This window comes from Pagrus pagrus, assembly GCF_965226575.1.
Source record: "Pagrus pagrus genome assembly, chromosome: 16".
Lineage (NCBI taxonomy): Eukaryota > Metazoa > Chordata > Actinopteri > Spariformes > Sparidae > Pagrus > Pagrus pagrus.
This window is the reverse complement of record NC_140200.1, coordinates 8,571,541-8,595,810: the sequence shown is the minus strand read 5'-3', so window position 1 is coordinate 8,595,810 and position 24,270 is coordinate 8,571,541. Positions and strand designations below refer to the sequence as shown.

Genomic DNA, 24,270 nt, shown 5'->3' with positions numbered 1-24,270 from the left:
TCACACTCAAACACACACACACACGAGTCCGAATCCCCACACTGATACTGAATCTCACTGGTATTACAGCTGGAATGCCTGCTATGTTTTTTCAACTAATGAAAGAATGAAGAAAAACAAACAGAGGGGCCAAATTAAAAGAGAAAAAGGACAGAGAGACGAAAACACACTGAGGGAGGAAAGGAAATAGAGGGAGAAAGTGGCGCACAGGCGTCTCTCATCCACTCTGTATTCCTCTGCATGTCTCACATGATGAGTGTTTCTGAGGGCAGTTTTTCTCAGGACTAATGAATCAGAGGCCGACTGACTGACGGTGTTCGCTCAAGCGTGGTTATGAGGGCACTTTTCCTCTCCTTAAGACAAACTTCAATCTTTAGAGAGAGCTAGAAGAGAAAGAGTGACACTCATCCATGAATTTAATTTTACCTCTGTCCTAGATTGAATTCATGTCAGCTTAATTTGATGTTTGTGTCATTTTATATGGTGTTTAAGTCAAAATTGATCCCTGAGCGGGCTAATTTTAATGCAAGTGAGCAACAATCTGGCAGATTAACCATGTTGGAATCACACCCGTCTTCTTGCCGTTGTCTTTTTTACTTTTCTGTCTACAAACAGTCATTTGTCTTGTATAAACCATTACTTAAGCATGAAGGAATGACGGCAAACCAGCATACCCAACTTTCCTTTTTTCCCCTCAAAATCCCCTCTAAATGATCAATCACTGGATGTTGACCAGAGAGCACCAAGGAGCCGCTGAGCACAATACGTCAGATGTTATTTTACTGAAAATCCCATTTTTCTCCTAATCAGATGAAATAAACACATTCATCAGAGGTTTTCTCAAAGCGCGGGACATTGTTTTTGTTACCGTGAGGAAATCAGTTTTGTCCCGAAGCTTTACAAAGAGAATCAATCACATTTAACATCAATGATTTTCAATCCATGAACGAAAAGGCCTAACAGCTATTTGTGTGTACGTGCTGTGTATTCATGTGACTGTGCTGCGCATAAATCACAGGAGTGAGTGAGGAGGACGCTGTAGATGAACGACAGATGAAAGGGCGGAACATCTCCTGTTATGAGAGTGCCAACATGGCTGTGAACTGGAGCCAGAACAGTGAGCAGATATCGAGTTAAGACACTGTTAGAGAGAAGACGAGAGACAAACGGGACAGGAGAGATGTGTCAGTGGGCCAAAGGCTTGAGGCAGAACAAATACATAACACAGAGAGAAAAAAAGGGGATCGTTACGGGTTCTCTATAGAACCCTAAGGTGGAAGATGGAGGTTGATACAGGCAAATGGCTTACTGTATGTTATTAAACTTGTATATATTATTATTATTCTATTTAAATTAGCCGTAGTGGAATTAGCTTAATATCATAGCAACTGCAGAATTATTAAAACATAATGCGGCCAACCGTGGCAATAAAGGGTTTGAGATATTTACGTACAAAGCTACAGAACCCTTAAAGGTTCTATACAGCACCAGTTGTTCTTTGAGTTTGTGTGTAGTGTGACTTCTGAGGGAAACTGTGTGTGCACATGTTTGTGTCTTTTGGCTTGTCGAGAAAGGATTTGCAAACGCAGACGTGGGACTGTGGAGATATATGTTACATAACGGTGAAAACAAGCATAAAATGTGATGAGCGTGTAATCAGAAATGAGCACGACATGCTGCATGAGTACGCCGTGATCATTACCTAAATTAGCGCGGAGTGATGTATAGATACAAGAACACACGCATGGAAACACACACGTGCACTTTTATGTGGCTGTTTCTCCATCTGCTCCTTGTTTTCAGGTCCCTTTTGGTCACTTTTTGCTCATGTTATTGCGGTCTGGATATCTTCAAGAAACGGACTCCAAGTATATGATGTTGTAATTTCTCTCTCTCTCTCGCTCTCTCTCGAAGGGTTTATTGTTGTGTTTGGCGTTTGTGTTGCGTTTGGAGGCAATCATTGAAGAATTTGAGCAGCACGTGTCCTCCGCAATCATAATCATGAAATCCCAACTGGTCTCTCACACACACACACACACACACACACACACACACACACACACACAGACACACTGACACACACATACACCAGCACTGGCCAGCCTAGATGGTCAAGTGCTGTGATAAAGTGCTGTCTAGTGTTCTCTCACTCTCTAAGCCCCCTGAGAGTAGATCAATACTCACTCAGCATCAAGTTACCACTAATGTCTTCATGTTTTTAACCAGTCAGTGTGTGTGTTGTTAGTGAGCCAGTGGGTGTGTGTGTGCATCTGCCCCCGGTGTGACCCAAGTTATAATTATCATTAAATGTCAATGAAGGCGATAGGAAGAGTTAGACTCGACAGATAAATCCCAAAGCCCTGACTCACAGCGCCTCCTGAGGGCGTTTATCAGGAACTGCAGCTTCAGTAAAGGATGCACTTACTTCTGTGACAGGTAAGAAGATGGATCCAGTGGCGTGAAGAAGCTGTGATGTGTGTGACTCACTACCTTCTGACATGCAACGTGTATCATTAGTGAGAAGAAAGCCTTTACCTCATACAGCCCCGCATCAGCCTCCATCAGCTACTATTGCACATCTACAATAATGTTGCTGAGTCATACAGGATAGTTAACACATAAATAATATATGTCTGTCCTGCTGAATCAACAGGTATACATTAAACTTGAATGGATACTCTAGATAGCGATCAGTGTGGTTAGTGGTTTGCAGGATTTAAAAATGTGTGTATGAGTCACATTCATGACTTAAAGGAGCATCCCACTTTTTTTTCCCCAACTTGGCTCTTATTTCTAGAGTTTTGGCCGTTGTTTCTGTCCATTATGACAACATTGTGCTCACATAAGTGATTGCAGAGATCTGGGAACACAGCAAAGAAGTTTTGAAAGCACAAAAATCTATGGTTTAGCCAAATTATCCAAACTGCTTTCACTGGTGGAGAAACCAAAAACAGGAAAATATACATTTCTTTAAGTATGGGAAGTCAACGTCGAACAAAAACAAGTCTGTCTGTCTGTAAATCACATTTTGAAGCAAACTGTTTTTCCAGTCCAGGAAGTGATACAGTCTTGTTACACTTCCTGGTCAGCCTCGAGTGGGTAGTCAGCATACAAAGTGCAGGACTTTATCTCTGAAGACCGGGGTTCAGGAGTTTGGGTAGATGTATGTAGTAGATGTTGTAGGAAAAAAGGAAATTAAAGGAACAGTTCACCCAGAAATGAAAATTTGGGTATTATCTGCTCACCTCTCTCTACTAGGCTTGATAATACACTGTTCTCCTGCTTACCTGCTTACAGATGATAGCAATGATGACCACAGATACAATATTCAAACTCAGGTTGTATAAACCTGTAATTTCCCATTGAATGTAAAATATTTAAACATAAAGTGTTACAAATATGTAGAGAGATGGAGGTCAGACAAAAACAGAGAGATTGAACAAGAGCTTGAAAATCATTAGGCAGCTACACACAATGCTGAAAACAAGAGCATAGATCATTATAACAAAAGGAAAAGTGCTTCACCCCGTTTCACCCCTCCTTTCTCTCACCTCCACCTCTCTTTATCCATTCCCTCATCTCTCCATCCCAATCAATCTCTCCCTCCCCCCTCACTAATGCACTCTTTCATGTCCTCTCCTATTTCTCCCTCTCTCTCCGCCGCCCTCTCTCCCTCACCCTGATGTCTCATGGCCCTTTTGTAGGCCCTCTACATTTTTGGGAGTAACGTGATCCCCCCCCGTTTCTCCCCAGGGTGGTCCGCTCCTCTCATTCAAACAACAAGCTCGGGCTGAATGGAGCTGGCGATGAGAGGGGAGACGGAGAAAGAGCGAGAAGGAGGGAGAGGATGGAGAGAAAGTAAAGTAATGGGCACGTCAAACAGCAATTAAATCTCACCCGTGATTCATTCATATCTCACACCAACAGGTAACGTGTTCATAGCTAATGCTTCACATCAGGTGAGTGTGAGCGTGTGTGTGTGTGTGTCGTACCTGTGTGCCATCTGTTTGGTCAAATCCTGCAGCTGTTCATCCTACAATATCAAGGCTAACCCAATATTGCCTCGACATTTCCAGTGAAATCCTCTTTACTTTTATTCAAAAACATATATCATCAAAGATGTCAGCTATTTAATGTCTTCAGAGAGGTATTTAAAGCAGCATAAATTAACTTTTTTGTGCAGGTTGAGAAGGGAGGCCTTAAAGAGACAGACACTAAAAGAAAGCTTTCAGACAACAGGTGAATAGAGGTGCTGCAGCATCAGACAGTATGAGAAAAGTGTTTTTTTTGAACATTAAACACATTTTAGACGAGCTCAATATATGTACATATCTGAAAATGAGGATTGAATGTTTCAAGATCATACGATTGTAATGACACGCTTAAGATTTGCACAATTTCAAGTTTCTTAGGCCCAGAAGCAGCTGCAGAGACGAAGGAAGGAGGGAAGGACGGAAGTGATGTGCTGACCAATCAGGATCCAGTGCTGTGACTCTTCATTTAAGACTTGAAACTTAACTCAATAATAATTCATTTTGCAACATTGAATTCATTCTGATATCTATCATTCTGAAGTGTTGGTGCAGTAGTAGTGGGACACACTTTATTCGAATCTGTTCCCTTTTTATGGCTGACGCATCGTGTTTCGATGTTCTGCTGCCCCTCTCATCATCTCCTCTCTCTTTCATGCCCCCAAATTCATTTCACCTCTTTTCCTGCCTCAGGCTGTCATCCTCCTTTCCTGTCATCCCTGAACCACATTGTCTCTTTGTCAGGGGATGCGCACTCACACACACACACACACACACACACACACACACACACACAAACACACACACTCACCTATGCATACCACTGCGGTGCCCCAGACAGCCCTCCACAATGTGGATGCCCCAAGGGAGCTTGGGTAACTTAGTCCCCTCTATCTGCCAACTGCTGTGTCACAAAGGGGCTCTCATTACACACACACACACACACACACACACACACACACACACACACAAGCACACACACACTCGTTCACTCGTTCACTTAATTAAACACAGGCTCATTCAGATGCACAAGCACATACTCAATATTAAGGCATGCAAATGCTGTTGATCATATGATTCACACACACACACACACACACACACACACACACACACTTTCAGCAGATATCAGGCCTAGTCTCTTTCATTGCCAGCTTCAAATGGGAGCTTATATCGAAGGAGAAAGAGGATTAAGAGGAGGGGGAAAAAGTGAAACTGAGCTAATGTCCTTACATACCAACAGGAAAGCTTTAAGGCCTCACACACACAGACACACACACACATGCACGTTCAGTACTACACACTCACTCACACAACCCAAAAAACACTTTCGCTCTCCAACAACGCACACTCAACGTTATTCCAAGGACACGGTCATTTTGTCACCCTGGATTAGCTGACTTTTTCATCAAATATCTTAAAAAATTGTGTGTTCAAGTGAAAATCATTTTATCCTCACTTGTCACCTCTCAGAGTGCAAATGTGTTTAACCAAGTCCGTGCGTGTGTGTGTGTGTTTGTGTGTGTGTGTGTGTCTGTGTCTGTGTGTGCGCGCTTCAGTTAGAAGTTGTTGTTATTGGCTGCAGGACTGAGGTTCAGCTCCAGTTTGGCTACGAGCTATAAACCTCAGATCTGCACACATTCTCACACACACAACCACACACACTCAACCACACACACACACACACACACACACACACACACACACACACACACACACACACACACAGTGGTTTGTTAAAGTGTATGGAGGGAATGCTGTGGTCACACCTGGGAATGCTCTTTCAGCTAACCTGCCTAACATTTGCTCTCCCTCCATCATTTCCTCTCAAGAGAGGTGGAAAGTAACAAATTACATTTACTGATCTGATATTTACTTCTACATTGAGGTCGGCTTTAGTTATATGAATAACCATATATAGCAGCTTTAGTAGTACAGAGGTCTTCATAAAAGCTGTGTTAGGATACATTTTTGCTAATTTCTCTGAAATGTATTGGCTTTCTGAAAACTTTTACTTAAAACCACGTTGACCTAGTTTGGTTCTTATCATAAACTCTATATGATTCGTCATTTTGGGAAATTGATTTACTGGCTCTCTTGCCAAGAGTTAGACAAAAAGATCAATACCACCTCCACGTCCGTGCAGCTACATGCAGCAGCTGGTTAGCTTGGTTTGGCACAAAGACTGGAAACAAAGGGAAACTGTTAGCCTGGAGCTCTCCAAAGGTAACAAAATCTGCCTTCCAGAGCCTCTAAAACTCACTAATAAACACGTTATATCTTGGTTTTGACAACTTAACTTTTTTTAGTCTCTATGCTAAGCTAAGCTAGCCTGCCGCTGGCTCCAGCCTCATGTTGATGAGAATAATATGTAAATAGTGGTATCAATCGTCAAGTCTGTCAGCAGGAAAGCCAAACAGCTGCTTGGGGTCTCTCAATCAAAATAAAGCAAAAATACATATCAATGGTCTAGTTTTTTTTTGTTTTTTGTTTTTTTTTGAGAAATGTTACATATTGTATCTTTAAGTCTGAACTTTATTGGTAATACGATCGTTTCTATTAAGGGTACTCAGTAATATCTCTCCTCCCTCAATGAACGGATTACACCATCTAGAGGCAAACAGGAGAGATTATAATGTTAAGTTACCTCACACACACACACACACACACACACACACACACACACACTTAGTCAGACAGTTTAGCACACAGCACGCTGCTGTCACAATGTGCAGGGTGCACAGTGTCTCACAGTGTGAATTTTAATTCTGATTTGATTGGAATTAAAGTGGTTTTAAGCCAGAGTTAATGGGTTTAGTCTGGCTCTAATCCTGGTTTAATGAAGGCCTTGGTGGGCTTCTTGCCTCTTTCATCATCCTGGACTTCAGCCCATCATAATCCAAGTGGTGAATTAATCAACCACTTTACGGTAAGTGTAGCACGTGTGTGTGTGTGTGTGTGTTTTGTAAAGCACATAGGAAACAAATACCTGCTTTAACAAGGTTGTCGCTATTAATTTTTTTGGAAAGTTCTGGTCTCTAGTCACTTAGAGAATAGCTGGGTCATGTTTGACTTTCTTTCTCGGTTGTGTCCATGCTGTGTGTGTGTATGTGTGTGTTCTTCAACGTGCACACTCGGGTGCGTGCACGCTCCCCCCGCTCCCCATCCCTATGTAACTGGAGCCAGCCCTCCCCTGTCAAAAATAAAAATCATTTGTCCGCTGCACGAGTGTGTCCATTAAAAATGCATGGTGGAGGGAGCTGGGGGCCGCTGGGGAAGAAAGCTGATACTCGGCTCTCCGGAAGGGCATCAGAGTACCAAGGTGGACAAATGGCATCTAGAGAGAAAGAAGGGGATGGAGAGGGAGAGCGAGGGTGAGGGTGAGGGTGAAGTGAATGGGTGAGGATGTCTGTGTTCTTTTCTTTTTTTTGATGATGAAACTCAAGTTGTGGGGTTGTATAAAGTCTCTCTCTCTCTCTCTCTCTGTGAGCCTCATACACACACATGAATATATTAATCTCCAGATCTATCACAGTGTGAATTTAATACAAGGATATGGGAGTAAATTCGTCTTTATTTAGAATATAATCACGCGGACAAGAAACCCTCACGGTTTTATTTTTATCTCGCAAAACTAGCAACAAAACTTTTCTACATTTGGAAATACATGAGATGATAAGATAATACTACTCAAAACAATGATTTTCTTCTACAGTCTCACTTAAATCAATTTCTGGGAGGAAACTTGTATCTGTGTTCTACTTGTTAGCTGTCATAAGATGATTTTACCAGCAATGTAACAGTCACAATGTTGATTTAAACACTAGAAGTCAGACGGTAAGTATGTCCCCATATGTGCAGGTGCCATTGTAGCAAAACACGTAATATTTTTAAATGAATACCAAGCACCACAAAAAACTCACAAGAGCATAAATCTAGATAAAGTTTAAGAAGTTTAAGAAGTTAAAATAACAACCAAGCTAAGAACATGCTAGTGCTAGTCAGTCACATTAGCTCTCTGAGCTCTCTGCCTACTGGGTCATTTACTCACCCCGGCCTTTTCTTTTTTTCTTCATCTCAGGATTGTCCATCATGTCTTTCCATACAAACCCCTGTAGGTGTATTCAATACCTAGATGGCAAGTTTGTTAGCTCGGTCGCTGTTAATAGGGTCACACAGTTTATTCATATCTGCACCACTGATTCCTGCCTCAGTGCTGCAAACCATTTAACCAACCATCGCAGTACAGCTGATACGTTACAGACGCCTATCTTCCTACATTTCACCTCACGTTCACTTCACTCAGCACTGAAACACAATCAAAGCTAGCTGTTTTGAATGCTTGTGTAACTGAAAGCTTGAGATTATGGCTAATATTAGCTTCATACCCGCTCTGCGACCGCTGTAAGAGAAGGCAGGGGATTTGTTGGACAGCTATAAACATGGAAATGTTGCTGACGGGAAATTTTGAGTGAAATACTGATTAAATCTGCATGAAGGCACTGCAGAGTGTTTTTCCTACACAGGAACAAACTCTTTTATAGTGTTTGACCTTTCTGCTCAGTTTTTATTGAATCTGTTTTAAGTTTTGGATCTGCATCTGGTGGGAAACACAAACATGCTGTGGAACTGGAAAACCAACGCACAATAAAAACCTCGGTAATAGTAAAGAAAAACAAGGCTGTTCCTGAAGTCCTCGTCAGTGTTATGTGTTGATGCCCTCTTAACTCCAAAAGGATCAATTATCCACCTAATTTGCACGTGAAATAAGGCGGCATGTGCGAACTTTTGTTGCACTCTTGATGCAATATCTGCACTTATTACAGTGGTGGACGGAGGATGTTTGAGGGACAGGGGCGAAACAAATAAAAGGGGCACCACATGTATGTGGGGGGGGGCACCAGTGCACAGAAAGTCATGATATATTTATAATGAAGAGATGCCACTTCACCACGTTTTCTCAACTGGAAAGGCACCCTCAATGGCAGATTTGCTGCATTTTTTTCAGCATGGGGGCACCTTGTGTTGCTTGATGTGGCTGAATTTAATGTCTTCGCTCTCCATTTCCTCCCCGCCTTTGTTTTGCGTGCAGTAGTATCGCACCTTTTCTTTCACTTGCGGCCACACAGAGCTGTCACTGGGAGAAAAGTGCTGTTGCGTCACTCGACTCACCAGATAAATCTGTCAAAATACAGGTGTGTGTGTGTGTTAGTATATGAGTGTATGGAGAGTTGTGGTTTTTCAAGGTGTCAAACTTGTGGCCCTTGCATGCTAAACTCATTAGAAATGAAGGTGATGATACTTGAATTTACTGTTCAGGTTCAGTGTACTGTAGTCTAATTCTTTCATTCACATATTTTTGATCAATAAGTTTGAACATTTTGTCTTTTTCCCATATTCCTATAACACATAACTCCACATACTTCACTCTGAACTTCTCTCTTCCTCTCTTGTGGGACTCACTGTTTTTCTTTCCTTGGTCCTGTCCATCTGCTTCCTATAACACTGGAGCAGTCTGATCTGGTTTGCAGAAACCCCCTCTGAAAAGTCCGACATTTATTCACGTACAACCAAAATACTCCCTTTTTTTTCTCAACAAAATACCCCCGCTTCAAAAAAAAAAACTGTCCCGGCCCTGTTTCAATAGGGTGGTCGAATCTGGACCCAATTAAAACGGGGACCCCCTAAATTTCCTTCACACCCAGCTTGAGGAAGACCCCAGATTAGAGGAATATTTTCCTTATTGACGACTTTACTTTGCGAGGAATTCCATGGGATAATAATTGAGCCCATGTGTGCTCGGTATTCAGAGGTATTCCCGTTTTGGTGGAGTGTGGATAAAAATGGCACGTTGTTAGAACCATCAGGGCGGGCACAGTTTTGACAAATCTGTTTTTTTTTTTCTTTCTTCCTCTTCTTCTTCGTCTTCTGGCCTCTAGACCACAATCCTTGGAACGATGTTTGGTTATAATAGAAGAAGGGGATTTTCCTTTTTTTTTCTCAAAGTCTCTGTCAGGTTTCCATGTGGGAAGAGGCGGAGGCTTAATTAAGATCAAATAAACAAAGTCACCTGTGAGTGATTTCAGCTTATAATGAGACACATGTTTGCTAATTCACACATGCTCTCTCTCACACACACACACACACACACACACACACACACACACACACACACACACACACTACCTCAATTTAATAAGCACTAAAGCAGGTGTTTGTTTCACTGCCTCAGTGAAATCCTGCAATGCCTCCACACAAACAGACTGGCACTGGCTTTTTGTCCAAACACACACACACACACGCACACACACACATGCACACACTCAGCAAGGATTAGCCTCGGCTTCTCATAAACTCCATGACTCAACAGTGAGAGCTTGTGTTCTGCTCCCCTATGCAGTGACCCATCATCGTGCTCCCTTTGGCTTTGTGAGTGCTCTGAATGAATAGCCATTTGTTAAACAAACCCGGGACGTTCCTGAGGTATCATAGTTGTCTGCACATTATTATTCTAAGTGGTAATAATAAAGAAAAGCATCAGGAACGCTGTCCGACTCTCCGCTGCTCAGCTGACGGTTCTCTACCTGTGAGCGGTCTGCGGAGAGAACTGTGGGAGTCTGACTTTGATTCATGTCTTCCTAATTGTAATAGACCTGAATCCTCTAAAAACAACATGTGGATAATTCTTATGCACACGCAGACGCACACACGCGGAAACACACACACACCGAGGCTTGTGTGCATGCACCCACAGGAGGACACACACACTCCGCACGCAGGTAATTGTGGCCACCTGGGAAAACATCATTTAGTCAGGCGCCCCTTCCTTTTACTAACACTGCTCTTATAGCATGGGTACGAGTGTGTGTGTGTGTGTGTGTGTGTGTGTAAGAGCGACCTCCTTTACCCTTTGCTTTCCAAATTGCATTTGACTATCAACACTCCCTAAGCCCTAAACCATCCAATTACAAAACTGTATTTAAGTTTAGCAGTTCAAGGTTTTGAGGAAAATGACTGTGCTTCTCTATACAGGCCTAACAACCCGCCAAGCTGTAGTAAAGTCGACTGTTCTTCCTCAAATTTCCACATATCAAATAAATATATGATTTAGTCTGAGAAGCACACAACAAAAACCCAGAAGCCAGAACAAATGTTGGCGATGTACGCTTCTGCAATCCACAAATCCGTCAAAACGTTACATTTCTTTAGGTTACATTTTCATTTTTGTGTTGCGACGACGCTGAGCTTGTGCTCTCGTTAGGTTAAGGCACAAAAACCATTTGGTTAGGGTAAGGAAAAGATCTTGGCTTCCTGCTCCTGCTGTCACAAACCTGGCTGGAAATATCCCAACGTCTTGTCAAAATGTACAGTGGTTTCACTTACAAATTTTGAAATGCAGTATCGAAAAGTGCTTGGCAGCCGTCTCGTCCAGCTGTCATTCCATCACCGTATCCTCCTCCTCTCAAAATAAATATCAGCTTGTAAACATGTAATCTGAACTTGATATGACACATAGTGTAGAAATGTTGTACATGATATGAAACGCACAAATTTTGAACATTTCTGTGGTGTGCGTAACAGAAATGTAAAATGCTAACATTTCATTCTGGTGACCGGGCTGAAATAAAATAGCCTTCTACTGTTTCAGTTGTTTTCCTGCCGTCTACCTTGAAAAAAATCATTGGCTTCTAGGTGCAGGTTAGTCCATATATATTAGTACATGACACAGTCACCAAAACATGGGCTGACAGCCACCATGTTCAGGTCAAATTCCTTCACAGTCTGCTGAATGTGAAGTACTTCAGGCTACATAAATCTGTGCACACAAGCAAGTACTTTGAGCGTATGTGTGGGTTTCGCACTGAAATGTATTTGTTTTTCCCCTACTGTGCTGTATAACGGCTCGGGAGGAACAGAACGGTTGGAAGCACCCGGGCAGGGATGGATGTTCATCTGTTCTAGTTGTCTTCCTCACAGCTATGTGTTTGTTTGAGGGTGTGCGAGCGAAGTTGTCTGAGCTTTGATCTGACGATGACGAGTAACAGGCTGCAGCATCCGTTTTAGACCTTCAGTGTTTAAAAAAACCCAAACAATTTTAAGTAAATTTCAACAAAAATCAAAGCAATAAAATACTAATCTGTATGTTTTCATTAACTAGTGTTAAGCAAACAGGAAGATTACATATTTAAAGGAGTAGTTAGACATTTGGGGAAATACTGCTGCCACATCTGCACATTCAAAATGAAGCTGGAGCCAAAGTTATCTATATATATAACAAAACCTTTAAAACTCATTAATTAACAAATATTTTGTTCTCTAATTCAATAACAGAGAAACAGAGAAAACACACCTACATATCAAATCAAATAGATAGAGATAAAGTTTCGATGTATTCTTACATTGTTTTATACATTTTTCTATTACACCTAATCTTCTGAGATGGAGGATCAGGGTGATCAAGAAAATTAAATGGGATCTTCTAATGGGAACAGCTGTATGAAAACAAAAGTCAATAGTGAGTTATATTAACTCATATAATGTATCATGTAACATAACTTTTACGTAACTAACATACTTATCTTAACCCAAACCATGATGTTTTCCGAAACCTAACAAAGTACATTTAGTGCCTAACCCTAACCAAACTGCCTTTTCAGAACGTTAAAGGAGCACTATGTAGTTTTGTAGAAAACTTTTAATATTTACAATATTAATGAGGTAATAATACAAACTCAGAAATATTTATGTTTTCCATAACTGAATAAACAAGCTGTTCTCACAGGAAAATAAGGTCCCCAGAACACTGTTTGAAGCTAGAAAGGTGGCAGGGTCCGCCACATATAAACAACATGACAAAAAAGGTCCTGTATGTCTGTTACTGAAATTATCCAATGGTCATATATGTTGTTTTGGGAGTCACTGGCAATCAACCTATTCAGTTGTTGATGTAAGAGGGCATGTTGGGATAGACTCAATGATGGGTAAAGAAGAACAACTGTGATTTGTCTGAACTGACCCTTTAAGTCCAGTTTTGGTGCAAAAGGCATTTTCTCTCTGAGGCAAGAAGAACGTGAGAGATGAATACCGATAATTGACTGCATAGATGGCTCCAATGATGACGTAAAGGCCAGAAGTCTCATGGCAGACACCTGCTGCGCTCCTTTTAATAATCACAAACTGGAGCCAGCAAAAACACACACACACACACACACACACACACACACACACACACTAGTGGACCATGCCAATAAACATGGGTAGGTGGTCTGGGCAGACCTCAGCTATCTTTGGCATCTCCTCTGCTCTGGTGGCGGCTGTGCCAGGCTGCCATGCCATCTGATACAGATCGACACCAGCACCAGCTGTTCTCTAACTTCAGTCATGTGAGTATATCTGGCAATTTTTTAATGCATGATGGGCATGACACGCTGATGTAAGGCACTCACTAGCCTATATCAGATACCCCAAAGGAGAAAACCCAGTCAGCACTCTTTTACCAAAACATTTAAACTAATTTAACAGTTTCGACTCTTCCACTGTGACAAATCCTCAAAGACGAATGAAATTCATCTTTCTATCCCACTTTTCCCCATGTCGGTGCCTGTACTGCTTTTCTTGACAGTCACAACTTTTTATTATAGGGGATCCTCTGCTGCCATCTACTGGTCTACTGTTAAACAGTGTTTCTCCTTTTGGAACAAATTGTGAATGATTTATGAAAAGTGACGTATCAACTGTTCGATTCAATAATTGCCAAAAACATCTTGAGGTACTGAGGTTTAGGAGCAGCTGACCAGTTATGTCAATTTGCATCTATTCATCTATTGTCGTTACATTTCAGCCTCCAACCACTGCCCAACACCTAAAAATGATGTGCGTCATCAGTATTGTATGGCTGCCATCTTCTGGTTAACTTTTTAATGGCAAGTCATCAACTATGATAGATATTTTAAATAACTGAAATAATAACAATATTCTTCTCAACATACATACAGATATTTTAAAGCTTGGTGACCTGTCTACAAAGTGTTAAGTTGACCTTTGTCATGAGAGCAGCAGCATGTGTTCTTGATAAATAATTTGGCAGGGTTTCAAATTAAACATCACAGAGTAGCACACAGGTTTATAGAAAGAGACATGAGATAAAGCAAAAAAAAAAAAAAAAAGAAAAGAAAAGGGCAGTGGGAGAAATCCCAAATGGTGCTATACAGGTATACAGGGGAGAGCATCTGTTAGCTTGGAAGCAACATTTGTCGATTCATGTCGTCTAAGAAAACACACTTTCTGGTAGTAATGTTTGCAGCTTACAACATTAGGCAGACATGGTTGTACTGCGTAGGCACACTAGGAGTATATCTTTACTCTGTTGACACTTGGTTAATGAGCTACGGTGCTACAGGCTCAATGGACTTTTTCCTGTTGATGTGTTGTAGCTCTTAAAACAGCAGCAGAAAGATGCAGCTACTACAGTTTTGACCTGTAGTTGGTTGGTTTGTCAGCAGGATTGCATGAAAACTACCAAACAGATTTCCATGAAACTTAGATGGAGGGTGGGTCTCAACCCAGAATAGACAACATAAACTTTTGGTGCGGATCCGGATAAAGGAACAGAACCAGTTTTACCCACTGTCTTTAATGCATGGATCTTGATGAAAAACATCAGGCGTGTTGAAGTGGCTGGTATTTATGAGTTAGTACCAGTGGGACTGTTGGGCCTTGGCAGAGGTACCACAACACCATCCTCCTCAGTGAGGCACCATCTGGTATTTCTCACATGACCTTGTGTACGTGTCTCAATTTACCCATGTCCCACTTTTCACTTTTTTATTCTGAGAGTTTGCCAAACTGATTATCAAAAGCACATGCTACAACTTTCATGACGTCAGTTACTTTTCCGATAAAAAGAAGGTACCTGAGCCACAATCAATTCCATTTTTCCCTGAAGAGGCATTGATAGACAGCGTAATGAGGGCACGTTTACCTTTGCTGCTTTTGCTGCTCAGCCTGTTTGTTTCATGGGCTCTTGAGGTTCGAGCAAGTGAAGGAGGAGAGACCAAACCCCTGGATTTCCCACCTAACAAAGAGCAGCAACCGGACCCTGATAGCACAGCTGATCGGTCAAACTACAAGACCACCACCAACCCTGACATTTGGGCCGAGCTGAGGACGCTGAGAGACATGGTGGTGGAGCAGAAGGTGGAGCTGAGGAACGTGGAAGTCAGGCTGACGGAGACAGAGATGCAAGCGGATTTTACCAAGTCTGATCTCCTCCTCACTAACGTCAACCTGGAGGAGCTGAAGAAAGATCACGCTAATACGGAGGCGAGACTAAGAACCAGCGAGAAGCAAGTGGAGGAAGTAAAGAAAGTAAACACGGCCCAATCAGAGGAGCTGTCAGTTCTCAGGTCCAGGCTGGATGCCAGCGAGAAGCAAGTGGAAGAGCTGAAGAAAGCAAACATGAAGCTGAGGGCTGATCTTGAAATCCAGGCAGCTGAACTGTTGGCCGTTGCAGGCAGAGTGACTGTCAGTGACGGTGAGCTGCAGCTCCTGACACGCAGGATGGACGACCTTCAGTATCAGGATGAGGCTCAAGAAGGTGAACTTACATCTTTAACAGACAGGATGAACACGACTGAGCACCAAGTGGACAGTCTAATTGAAGAGAGTGCAAAGGTGGCATTTTATGCTGCTTTGACGGACTCTGGAGGTGTAGGGCCTTACAACACTCCAACAGTCCTGAAGTTCAGCAAAGTCTTTACCAATGTTGGTGGTGCTTACAGTCCAACCACTGGCTTCTTCACTGCACCTGTGAAAGGAGTGTACTATTTCAGATTCACAATGTGTGGTGAGTCAGACCATGACATCACGGGAGTTAAACTATTTCATAACGGTAAATCCATAATATTCAATTTGCAAACTGGGTTTATTGGGCATTCTGAGTACCTGTCGAATGCTGTTATTCTAGAGCTGAACGTCGGTGATGAGCTACACTTGGTCATCCCACTAGAGGCTTCAGTCTTTGATAACGTAAACAATCACAGCACATTTAGCGGCTTCCTGCTTTTCAAATTATGATGTCAGCTCACTAAAATCTGTAAAGATCCATCACAGAAGAATACATTAAACATAGAAATATATCATTACTCCGCAATTTGTGAAACACACTCAGTCAGTGTTATAATCATCTGAATAAATAAACATTCTTCATCTCTTATGCATTGTGGATATTGTCATTTTTGTCTTTTGTCAATTAGTTTCCCATGTGTTTGCTTCTTTTTTTGCCGTTTCATTGAATTATGGAAAGACATAGTGATAAAAACAATCATGAAATAAAGATAAAAGGGAAAGGTAGGCATACAGTAAACAAGTGAAAATGGAAAGTCATTTTAAGACATTAAAAAATAAAATACAAATAAATAAGAGTAGAATAGAGGACGTGATGTAATTGAAACCAAATGAGCAAAATCATTGGTGTATGTGTGTGTGCATGAATATGTATGTCTTTAAGGACGATTAATGTAATGTAATTAATTTCTTTTAACATATATTAACATATTCAATTTACATGTTAAATATTACATACGCAAAGGCATATTTCACATCTTACAGATTTTCATAAGGGACTATAATGTGTCTCGCAGTATGAAATCACATGTCAGTCTAACAGTCCCATGGGTTTATCGGGATGCCTGGAGTTTACCGTCAGGTCTCAGCGTGTCTCCAGAAACACTTTATCTTTTGTCCAGAAGATGGCAGTCTCAGGACACTGCGTGTACAGACAGATGTGCTAGGGAGGGGCCCGGGGAGAGTTTCCAGGGAGTGATGATATGTGATGTATATAGTGACGTAACATGAGAAAAGGCAGTGATGTTTCTACCACGAGTCTGATGAGAATCACATCTTCACAATAAATTAAAGAAGAGTGAAAAAGTGTCTCTTCATATTCTGTTCAATATTTATGTGTACGCCGACAAAGAGAGATGTTGTTATGAACAGTATAAACTGATGACTTAATCCTTCATCAAAACTCAATTGGCCAAACAGTCATGCCAATAATAAAGTGATCCGAAGGAACCATGAGGGCCGATGGCTAACACGATGGGATCAGCTGGAACACAATGTGATTCCTTCCCTCCCCTCAGCCCGTCGACCTTTTTCACATCACAGTTTGGGCAGCCGTCCAACAAAACAATTAGCAAGTATGGGAATCCCGGCCCTGCTCTCATGCAGACCCCTCCCTCCCTCCTCTATCTCTCTTCCTCTCCCGCTCTCTGCAGCTGGCCCCAGGAGAGAGGCGGCCAAGTTTATTTTCTCCACGGTGGTCCCTTTGAGGTGGCGGCGAGGCCCCTGCCACGCCGCCCCTGATGTATTAGGTGAGGGTCCTTGAAGAGACGTCGGTGGGACTCTTTTATTACCACAGCACTCAATCTTACTGTTCCCGTGAAAGGATGGTCGGTGCTGTCCTTTTTCGCACCGGGCGAAGTGAGCTGAACGAGTTAGCGTGGTTAAATGCAGACACGTCTCTTCTGCCGGTCGCTGAAAAGAATAATGAAGAATAAAGCAAAAATAAGCACTTTGGCTTCAATGATAAAGTAAACATCTCCATGACGACTGAGAAAATGGTTTTGTTGGTGAAGACCGTGAGGAGCTGTTTACAGATCAGGAAAGTGGACCTTGATTAAAGTTTGTAACACCACAACTTTCCAGACTCAAGAACGAAGTTTCATACTCAGTTTAAAGAAATATTGATTATTTGAATACAGAAAAAGTCATTCAGATACACTTTTTTGTGTTTATCATCGATGGCAGACATATTCAGATTTTTTTAATTCATAAAAGTAGAAAAATCTGAAACCCCATCACCACCATCCCTGATCCTCCCTTTTAGTGGCCACCCCAAGATTTTCAGTGGCCCCTTCTGGCCCCCCTGTTGAAAGATTTCTTGGGGCGCCCCTGCTGTTATTACTGGATTATCATTACTGAGGCATTATTGTGTAAGCAGCCCTTTAACATTTTAATGCACACCTGTGCCATAGCTACCTCTGAGGTAACATCTTCTACTGTATTTGCTCTGTAATGACCTGAAGAGAGTTTGCACTGTACATTTGAATTGACACTGACTGAATTCAGGATGATTCCTAGATTAAGTATCGGTGGCAGACATTGAAATCGGACCCCTTTTAGGTTTTTTTTTTAAAAAAAATCTCAGCTTTTGTAATTTCTATATTCTTGACTACTGCCCTGACCTCGAAATATTTAGCGACAATAATCTCAGCTGTGGTCGAGAGCTTCTTTTTTGGATAGTTTGCATAAGTGTAATTTGCACTGGGAACGCTGGGGATGTGTCCACACCACTTTATGAAATGGTCAGTTTTGTCTCAATCACTTTTTAAAAGCACTATTTCATTAAAGAAAAATTGGCTGCTGCTGATCCTGGTGTGAAATATGACAAATATTCAATCCAGGACTGAATATGTACATGTGATAGCAAGGCTAAGCAACAGCCAACATGTGCAGGAGAACAGTTATTGTTTATCTGATAATATCCACATATGTAATGTTATATATCCATACCGTAATTCTCTACTCTGACCACATTCAATCTCAACCATTACATTGCCTACATTTCCATTCATTTTTTGTCCTCACCACTTTTCAAAACAAAGTGGTAGTTGGTGTCAGTGCAATGATGTAACATATTTTATTAACTCCACATAAGGTTTGCATGTAAAATGTAACTAATAATATAATGGATAGGCTAAAAAATGTGCCTCTGAAATAACAATGGAGCAGAAGTAGCATGGAATAAAAAATATTAAGTACCAGCAGGTTACATGTACCTAAAAATGTACTTAAGAAAAAGAACACACTTTTTAAATGTGCAAACAAATGCAATGTCACTATTAAAAATTACAGATGTGTTGTAAATAAAGGTCATACATAAAAAAAACAAGTAAAAGTCACCCATACAAATAGTTTGTGCAAAGGCTAGTAACGTGTTTGATATTAAATGTATTTAGGTTGGCTCTCAAAAGTAATTTTCTCGCAGTGAGAAAGGCATAAAAGTAATTAATACATATATTTACATGTACGTTGTAGATACTGTATATTCTGGGTCGACCAATTACCCGAATGTGTTTTTCTTGTTTGTTTGTACATGATTTAATCAGATAAATCCGATAAATAAATTCATTTAAATGCAGTAAGTAATCTAAAAAGTAACTAGTAACTGCAGTAATAAAGGGGCACTATGTAGTTTTGTAGAAGAAATCCAAACTCATAATTTTAATATTTACAATATTAATGAGGTAATAATACAAACTCAGAGATATTTATTTTTTCCATAACTGAACACACAAGCTATTCTCAGAGGAAGATAAGGTCCCAGAACACTGTTTGAAGCTTGAAAGGTGGCAGGGTCCGCCACATATAAATGAGGTAAAACAGGATGAAACCATGTTGTCCTTTAAAGTCAGTTTGTTGATTCAGGAATGAAAACGAAGGGAGTTTATTTCTATAGTTCATTTAGGAATAAAAAAAAATCAGTCAATGAAGATTTTTCTCCTGTGATTATTTTTTTCCCCCCATAAAACTACATAGTGCACCTTTAAATAAACGTAGTGGAGTAAAACGAGTACAATGTTTACCTTCAAACTGTAGCAGGGCAGAAATATGAAGTAGCAGAAAATGCAAACACTTAAGTAAAAGTAAAAGTACATGAAAATTGTACTTCGTTACATTCAATCGCTGGATTTATCAGAGCACAACTCCACATGTGGAGCTACAGGCAGGCCTCAGCATTCTGGAGAGGAAGAGAAGGCTGGTGAGGGAGAAAGGTGTAAATACAAATGGTGATCTGCCATGCGGACACTTCTGCAGCAGCATCCATCTCCATCTTTACCTTCTACCCAACAGACCACAATGAGAGAGAGCGAGGGGGAGAGAGGGGGTGAGGGGGGGGAGGCCGTGTGTCAGAGCGCATAAATAACTGTCGGCCTGATGTAAACACAGCGGTCACAACCCGAGCGAATTAAAACAACTGGCCTGGGCGGGATTAAAGCCCAGCGCGCAGGGTTTTTTTTGTTCATAACATGACCTCTGGCAGCTCCGCTCCTCACCTCTGATTGGCTGAACCCTAAATAGTCGATCCAATTAGCGAGCGCACGACGGTTAATCAGTCCAAATGTAATTACGCTGCGTAAAAATCACATTTGACGCTTGTTTTGCGGTGATTTAGTTCCAGAAATAAATGACCAGGCCTGAATTGTGATATAAAAGAGTAAAATGTTTACATATTTTGTTTTAGCCTGTATTAAAAGTTTAAATTTGTGTTCCATCAATGAAACTGGCGGGGAAATAAACTTAATTTGACTTTGTTTACATCTGCTTTTCAGGTGGATAATCTTTGAAGGCAAACGTTTGTTTATGTAAGGACAACCTCGTCCGCGGTTATCTTTTAGAAACAACAGAGGGAGACTTATCTGCGCTGGTGGTGCTCCGGCTCTGCTTTTTTCTGAAGGAGCGCGGCGATAAGAGGAGGGTCAGCGGGTCAGGGCGCGCACGGGGCCCACACACGGGAATAAAAAACATTCAGCACACAAGGTGTAAAAGTGATGCAAATATATTTTATATACATGTAATCTGTACAACCATTTACTTCCATCCATCACAGTGCAGCCGCCAACAGGCCTGCACGAGTAAAAAAAATGCATCTGCAGAGTATAAAAACCAAAAAAAAAGCGATTTAAAGCGCGCAGTTTATCTTTGATCCAGCAAAGACAACAATATGTGACAGAATGCATTTAAATAATATTCAATTTTCTCTTTACGGGAACGAAGGAGAGAGGATAATCTCTCTCTCTCTCCATTATTCCCACTCAAAGTCAGCGGAGATGAGACGAGCATTTCATTTCAGTCACAATCCGTGTTTCCTTTTTCTTTCTTTCTTTCTTGGAAAAAAAAAAAAAATCCCTGTTTCCTTTTTAAAAACGCGCAGAGGGGTGTCCGCCTTGGTCCCGTCAGGACGCCGTCGTTCCACATAACCTCGTCGTGTTCAGCATCTCCTTCAAGTCGTTCTCCGGTTTACCTGCGACCATGAAAGGCCACGTCTGCGGAGAGAAACACAGGCACGGTGCTCAGATTCATCAACAGTGAAAGTCAAACAAAAAAAGAAAATCAGAGCAGTTAGGAGTCGATTAATCAACACAACCAGATGTTCATGCACTGAATTAAATAGAAGAAGTTTCCAACATTCCAATAATTGCGTTATTGCGCAATTATATAAACTCTTTCCAGGTAATAATTTGAGGCCCAGTGCTGCGCTGCCTGCGCTGCATTATTTTGAAATTATTCAGTGAGATGCAGGCCTATTTTTTCTCTGTTCTGATCACAACTTTGTCTACAAAAGGCCTCAAAACAGTCTGCAGAAATAGGATTTGTCGCTTGTGGCCCTCTCATGCACCTGCTTCACAGCGCCATCACCCTCATTTGACACTTGGGTGCTCTTACCAAGACAATGAGGCCTTACAATTGAGAGTCTAAAACCTTGATAAAATCTACACATTTCAGTGGTGTGGCCTCTAATAAAAACGAACCATCATCGAATAATAAAAGTTGAACTGGGCCTATGTTTTTATCTCCACTTAACGCCCCCTCCATATAAGCTTTCTGTCTATATAACACATAATTGTTCCTCTGTGTAGTCTCACCAGGTTAACAGGGTGGATAAATCCGTTTTCATATTTGTCGTTGGCCAGTATCTGCCGGAGGTGCGCGATGTAGCTGGACGCCAGGCGCAGCGTGTCCAGTTTGGAGAGCTTGGTGTCCGGCGGTACCCAGGGCAGGGTGGTCTTCAGCCGGGAGAAGGCTTTGGACAGGACGCGCATCCTGGCTCTCTCCCGCGCGTTGGCCGCGTTCCTCTGCACGTGCTTGCCCTCCTGCTGCGCCACACCCTTGGGTGCCGTTTTCCGGGACGCCTTGCGTTTCTTGCCCGGCGCGTCGCTTGCGCCCTCGCAGTTGGAGCTCTCCTCCGTGCTCTCGTTGGAGTCTTTACCCGAGGAGCCGAACTTGAGGATGCCGTCCAGGAGCTCGTCGTCGACATCGCTGAGAGACCCGGTGGACATGGTAGACTGTCTCCGACCGGAGCGGGATCACAACATGGAATGAACAGGGTGGACGAACACACACGGATCGGTGATGAGTTCATGAACTGTCTATCTGTGCGTGAAGGGAGCAGAGTGGAACAGTTTTTATCTCCATGGGGAGAGAGGGCGTTGCTTCATGCTGGGAGGAGACACTGGTGCTGAGCTAACATGCTGGTTCCCAAAGGGTTCCAGGACCCCAAGGGACCCTGGATGGTTCCCCAGTTAAATGTGGAGTATGTAGTTTATTTTAACTGCAGTTTAACTCATCAATCTTTGATTCCGTTTGGAAGATGAACAACTGCAAAAAGATGGATTAATTACTGAAATGTATTTTTCAACATATGGAACACCTTTTTATTGATTTTACTTTATAAACCTTCAGATTATTAATGATGTACCTGTAAACAAGTGTGGGGCCTACATTAGGAAACACACAGGCTCATTCAGTATTATTCACATGTAACGTTTTTAGCTTTTAACCTTTGTCCATCCAGATTGAAGGCTCTTAGTTCTGAGATAAGAGGCTACTTAGATGTAATTTAAAAAAGGCATATAAATATGGGAGTGATAGCAGGCCCAGACCCAGCAGAGGAGGACAATTTGACCAGATTTTGACAGTAAAGTCTAAAAACAAAGACATAATCATAATAAAGTTTAATATAAAATAAATGTGCCATTTTTCATGTATAATCATGTAGATGAAGCTGCCATAAAGTGATTTATTCTAATAACCGAGTACTGAGGTATTTACGTAGGTGTGAATATCTGCAATATTCATATGTAAGGTTTAAAGATTGAAAACTCATGTGGTTACAATATATCAGATATAATATGTTACTAATAAATAAAATATAGTGATAGCAGGTTTTAATGATGTTTAAGGTGGTGGCTGACCCTTTTTTGTTGTAATTTTAGTAGCCCACCTAAAAAAAAATGTAAACTGGAGCAAACATGTGAAGTAGGTCAGGTTGACACACTTATTCTTTTCAGCAAAGTCTAAAACAAAACCAGTAATTTAAATACAAAATCAATAGTATGTTCTATGTTCACCCATAGTCGATGTAATTAGAAATAAACACATTACATTACTGATGTCACAGTGTGTTAAGGTATGCCAGGTTCTCATAAAGTGTTTAAAACAGGACTTAACAAACTGGTGGAAAGGTCCACTTATGTTGCCCCTTTAGTACCTGCAAAAAATACGTGTAACCTGAGCACATGTGTAAACGAGGTCAAGTACGCACACTTTTTCAGTAATGGCGAAAACAAAAATCACAAGATGGTTCAATAGAAAATCAGTGGAACATTATTCTCAGCTATCATCTTGTAGATGTTATGGGCATTAAGACTTTTATTCTCATCTCTCTGTCAATTCTAATAGAAAGCTCATTTGGCTACAATATATTACTGAAGTAAAAAAAAAAAAAAGCAGATTCATTTTGGAGTGATAGCAGTATTTAATGATATGTTTTGAATTGGTGGCAAGGCCAATTTTTGTTGAATCTTTAATAAAAAAATACCTGCAACCTGGAGGGCACATGTACAACATGCAAAATCACAATAGGTGCAATATAGTAGACTGACTGTAACTATAATATAACTTGACTGAGAAAGGTCTAGCTGAAAATTAAATGCCTGAAATGCCACAATCAAATGTATCATTGCAGAACAGTGTGTGCAATAATACATAACAACGTTCATCCTCAAAACCTAGATCTGAAGTCAAAGATTTGAGTAACTTGAGTTTTTTTAAATCTTTAATATTGTGAGGAAATTATGCAACATAAAACAATACATTTACTTCTTGTAGATTTTGCCTCGCAATTAAAATCTATTTGGTATTAGCCTCTTCCGCTCCCAGGGCCCATGCAACTTTCAGCAAATCATGCCAGTTAACAGGATAAAGTGCAAGGACAGGGGGGTGTCACGTCTCAAATGGCAAACTGGCGCCTTGGTCCCCTCTGATGTAATGGATACCCGTCACCCACAATCCCCTGTTTGGCCTTCCACATCATTCCACACCGATGCTCCATGCACCGGACCACTCAGGGCCAAGTCCAAACAACCAAGTCTCTGGAGCTCTGTGGAGTGGCTGC

The 24,270-nt window shown here is 41.4% G+C and overlaps 1 protein-coding gene across 1 annotated transcript; it reads right to left on the bottom strand.

Moving 5' to 3' along the window:
- Positions 1-20,636: 20,636 nt before the first annotated feature.
- tcf21 (transcription factor 21) lies at positions 20,637-22,225 on the bottom strand. Its single transcript, XM_084377334.1, has 2 exons — positions 21,740-22,225; positions 20,637-21,139 (listed from the first exon to the last, which is right to left on the bottom strand). The coding sequence occupies exons 1-2, from the start codon at positions 22,151-22,153 to the stop codon at positions 21,050-21,052; spliced, it is 504 nt and encodes a 167-aa protein (XP_084233460.1). The 5' UTR covers positions 22,154-22,225; the 3' UTR covers positions 20,637-21,049.
- Between the last annotated feature and the right edge of the window lie 2,045 nt (positions 22,226-24,270).

Bases quoted from the DNA above. Each gene is read 5' to 3' on its own strand.
- tcf21 (XM_084377334.1), bottom strand. From the start codon at position 22,153: ATGTCCACCGGGTCTCTCAGCGATGTCGACGACGAGCTCCTGGACGGC. The intron at 21,140-21,739 runs GTGAGACTACAC...TTCTCTCCGCAG, and splicing joins TTATCCACCCTGTTAACCTG to ACGTGGCCTTTCATGGTCGC.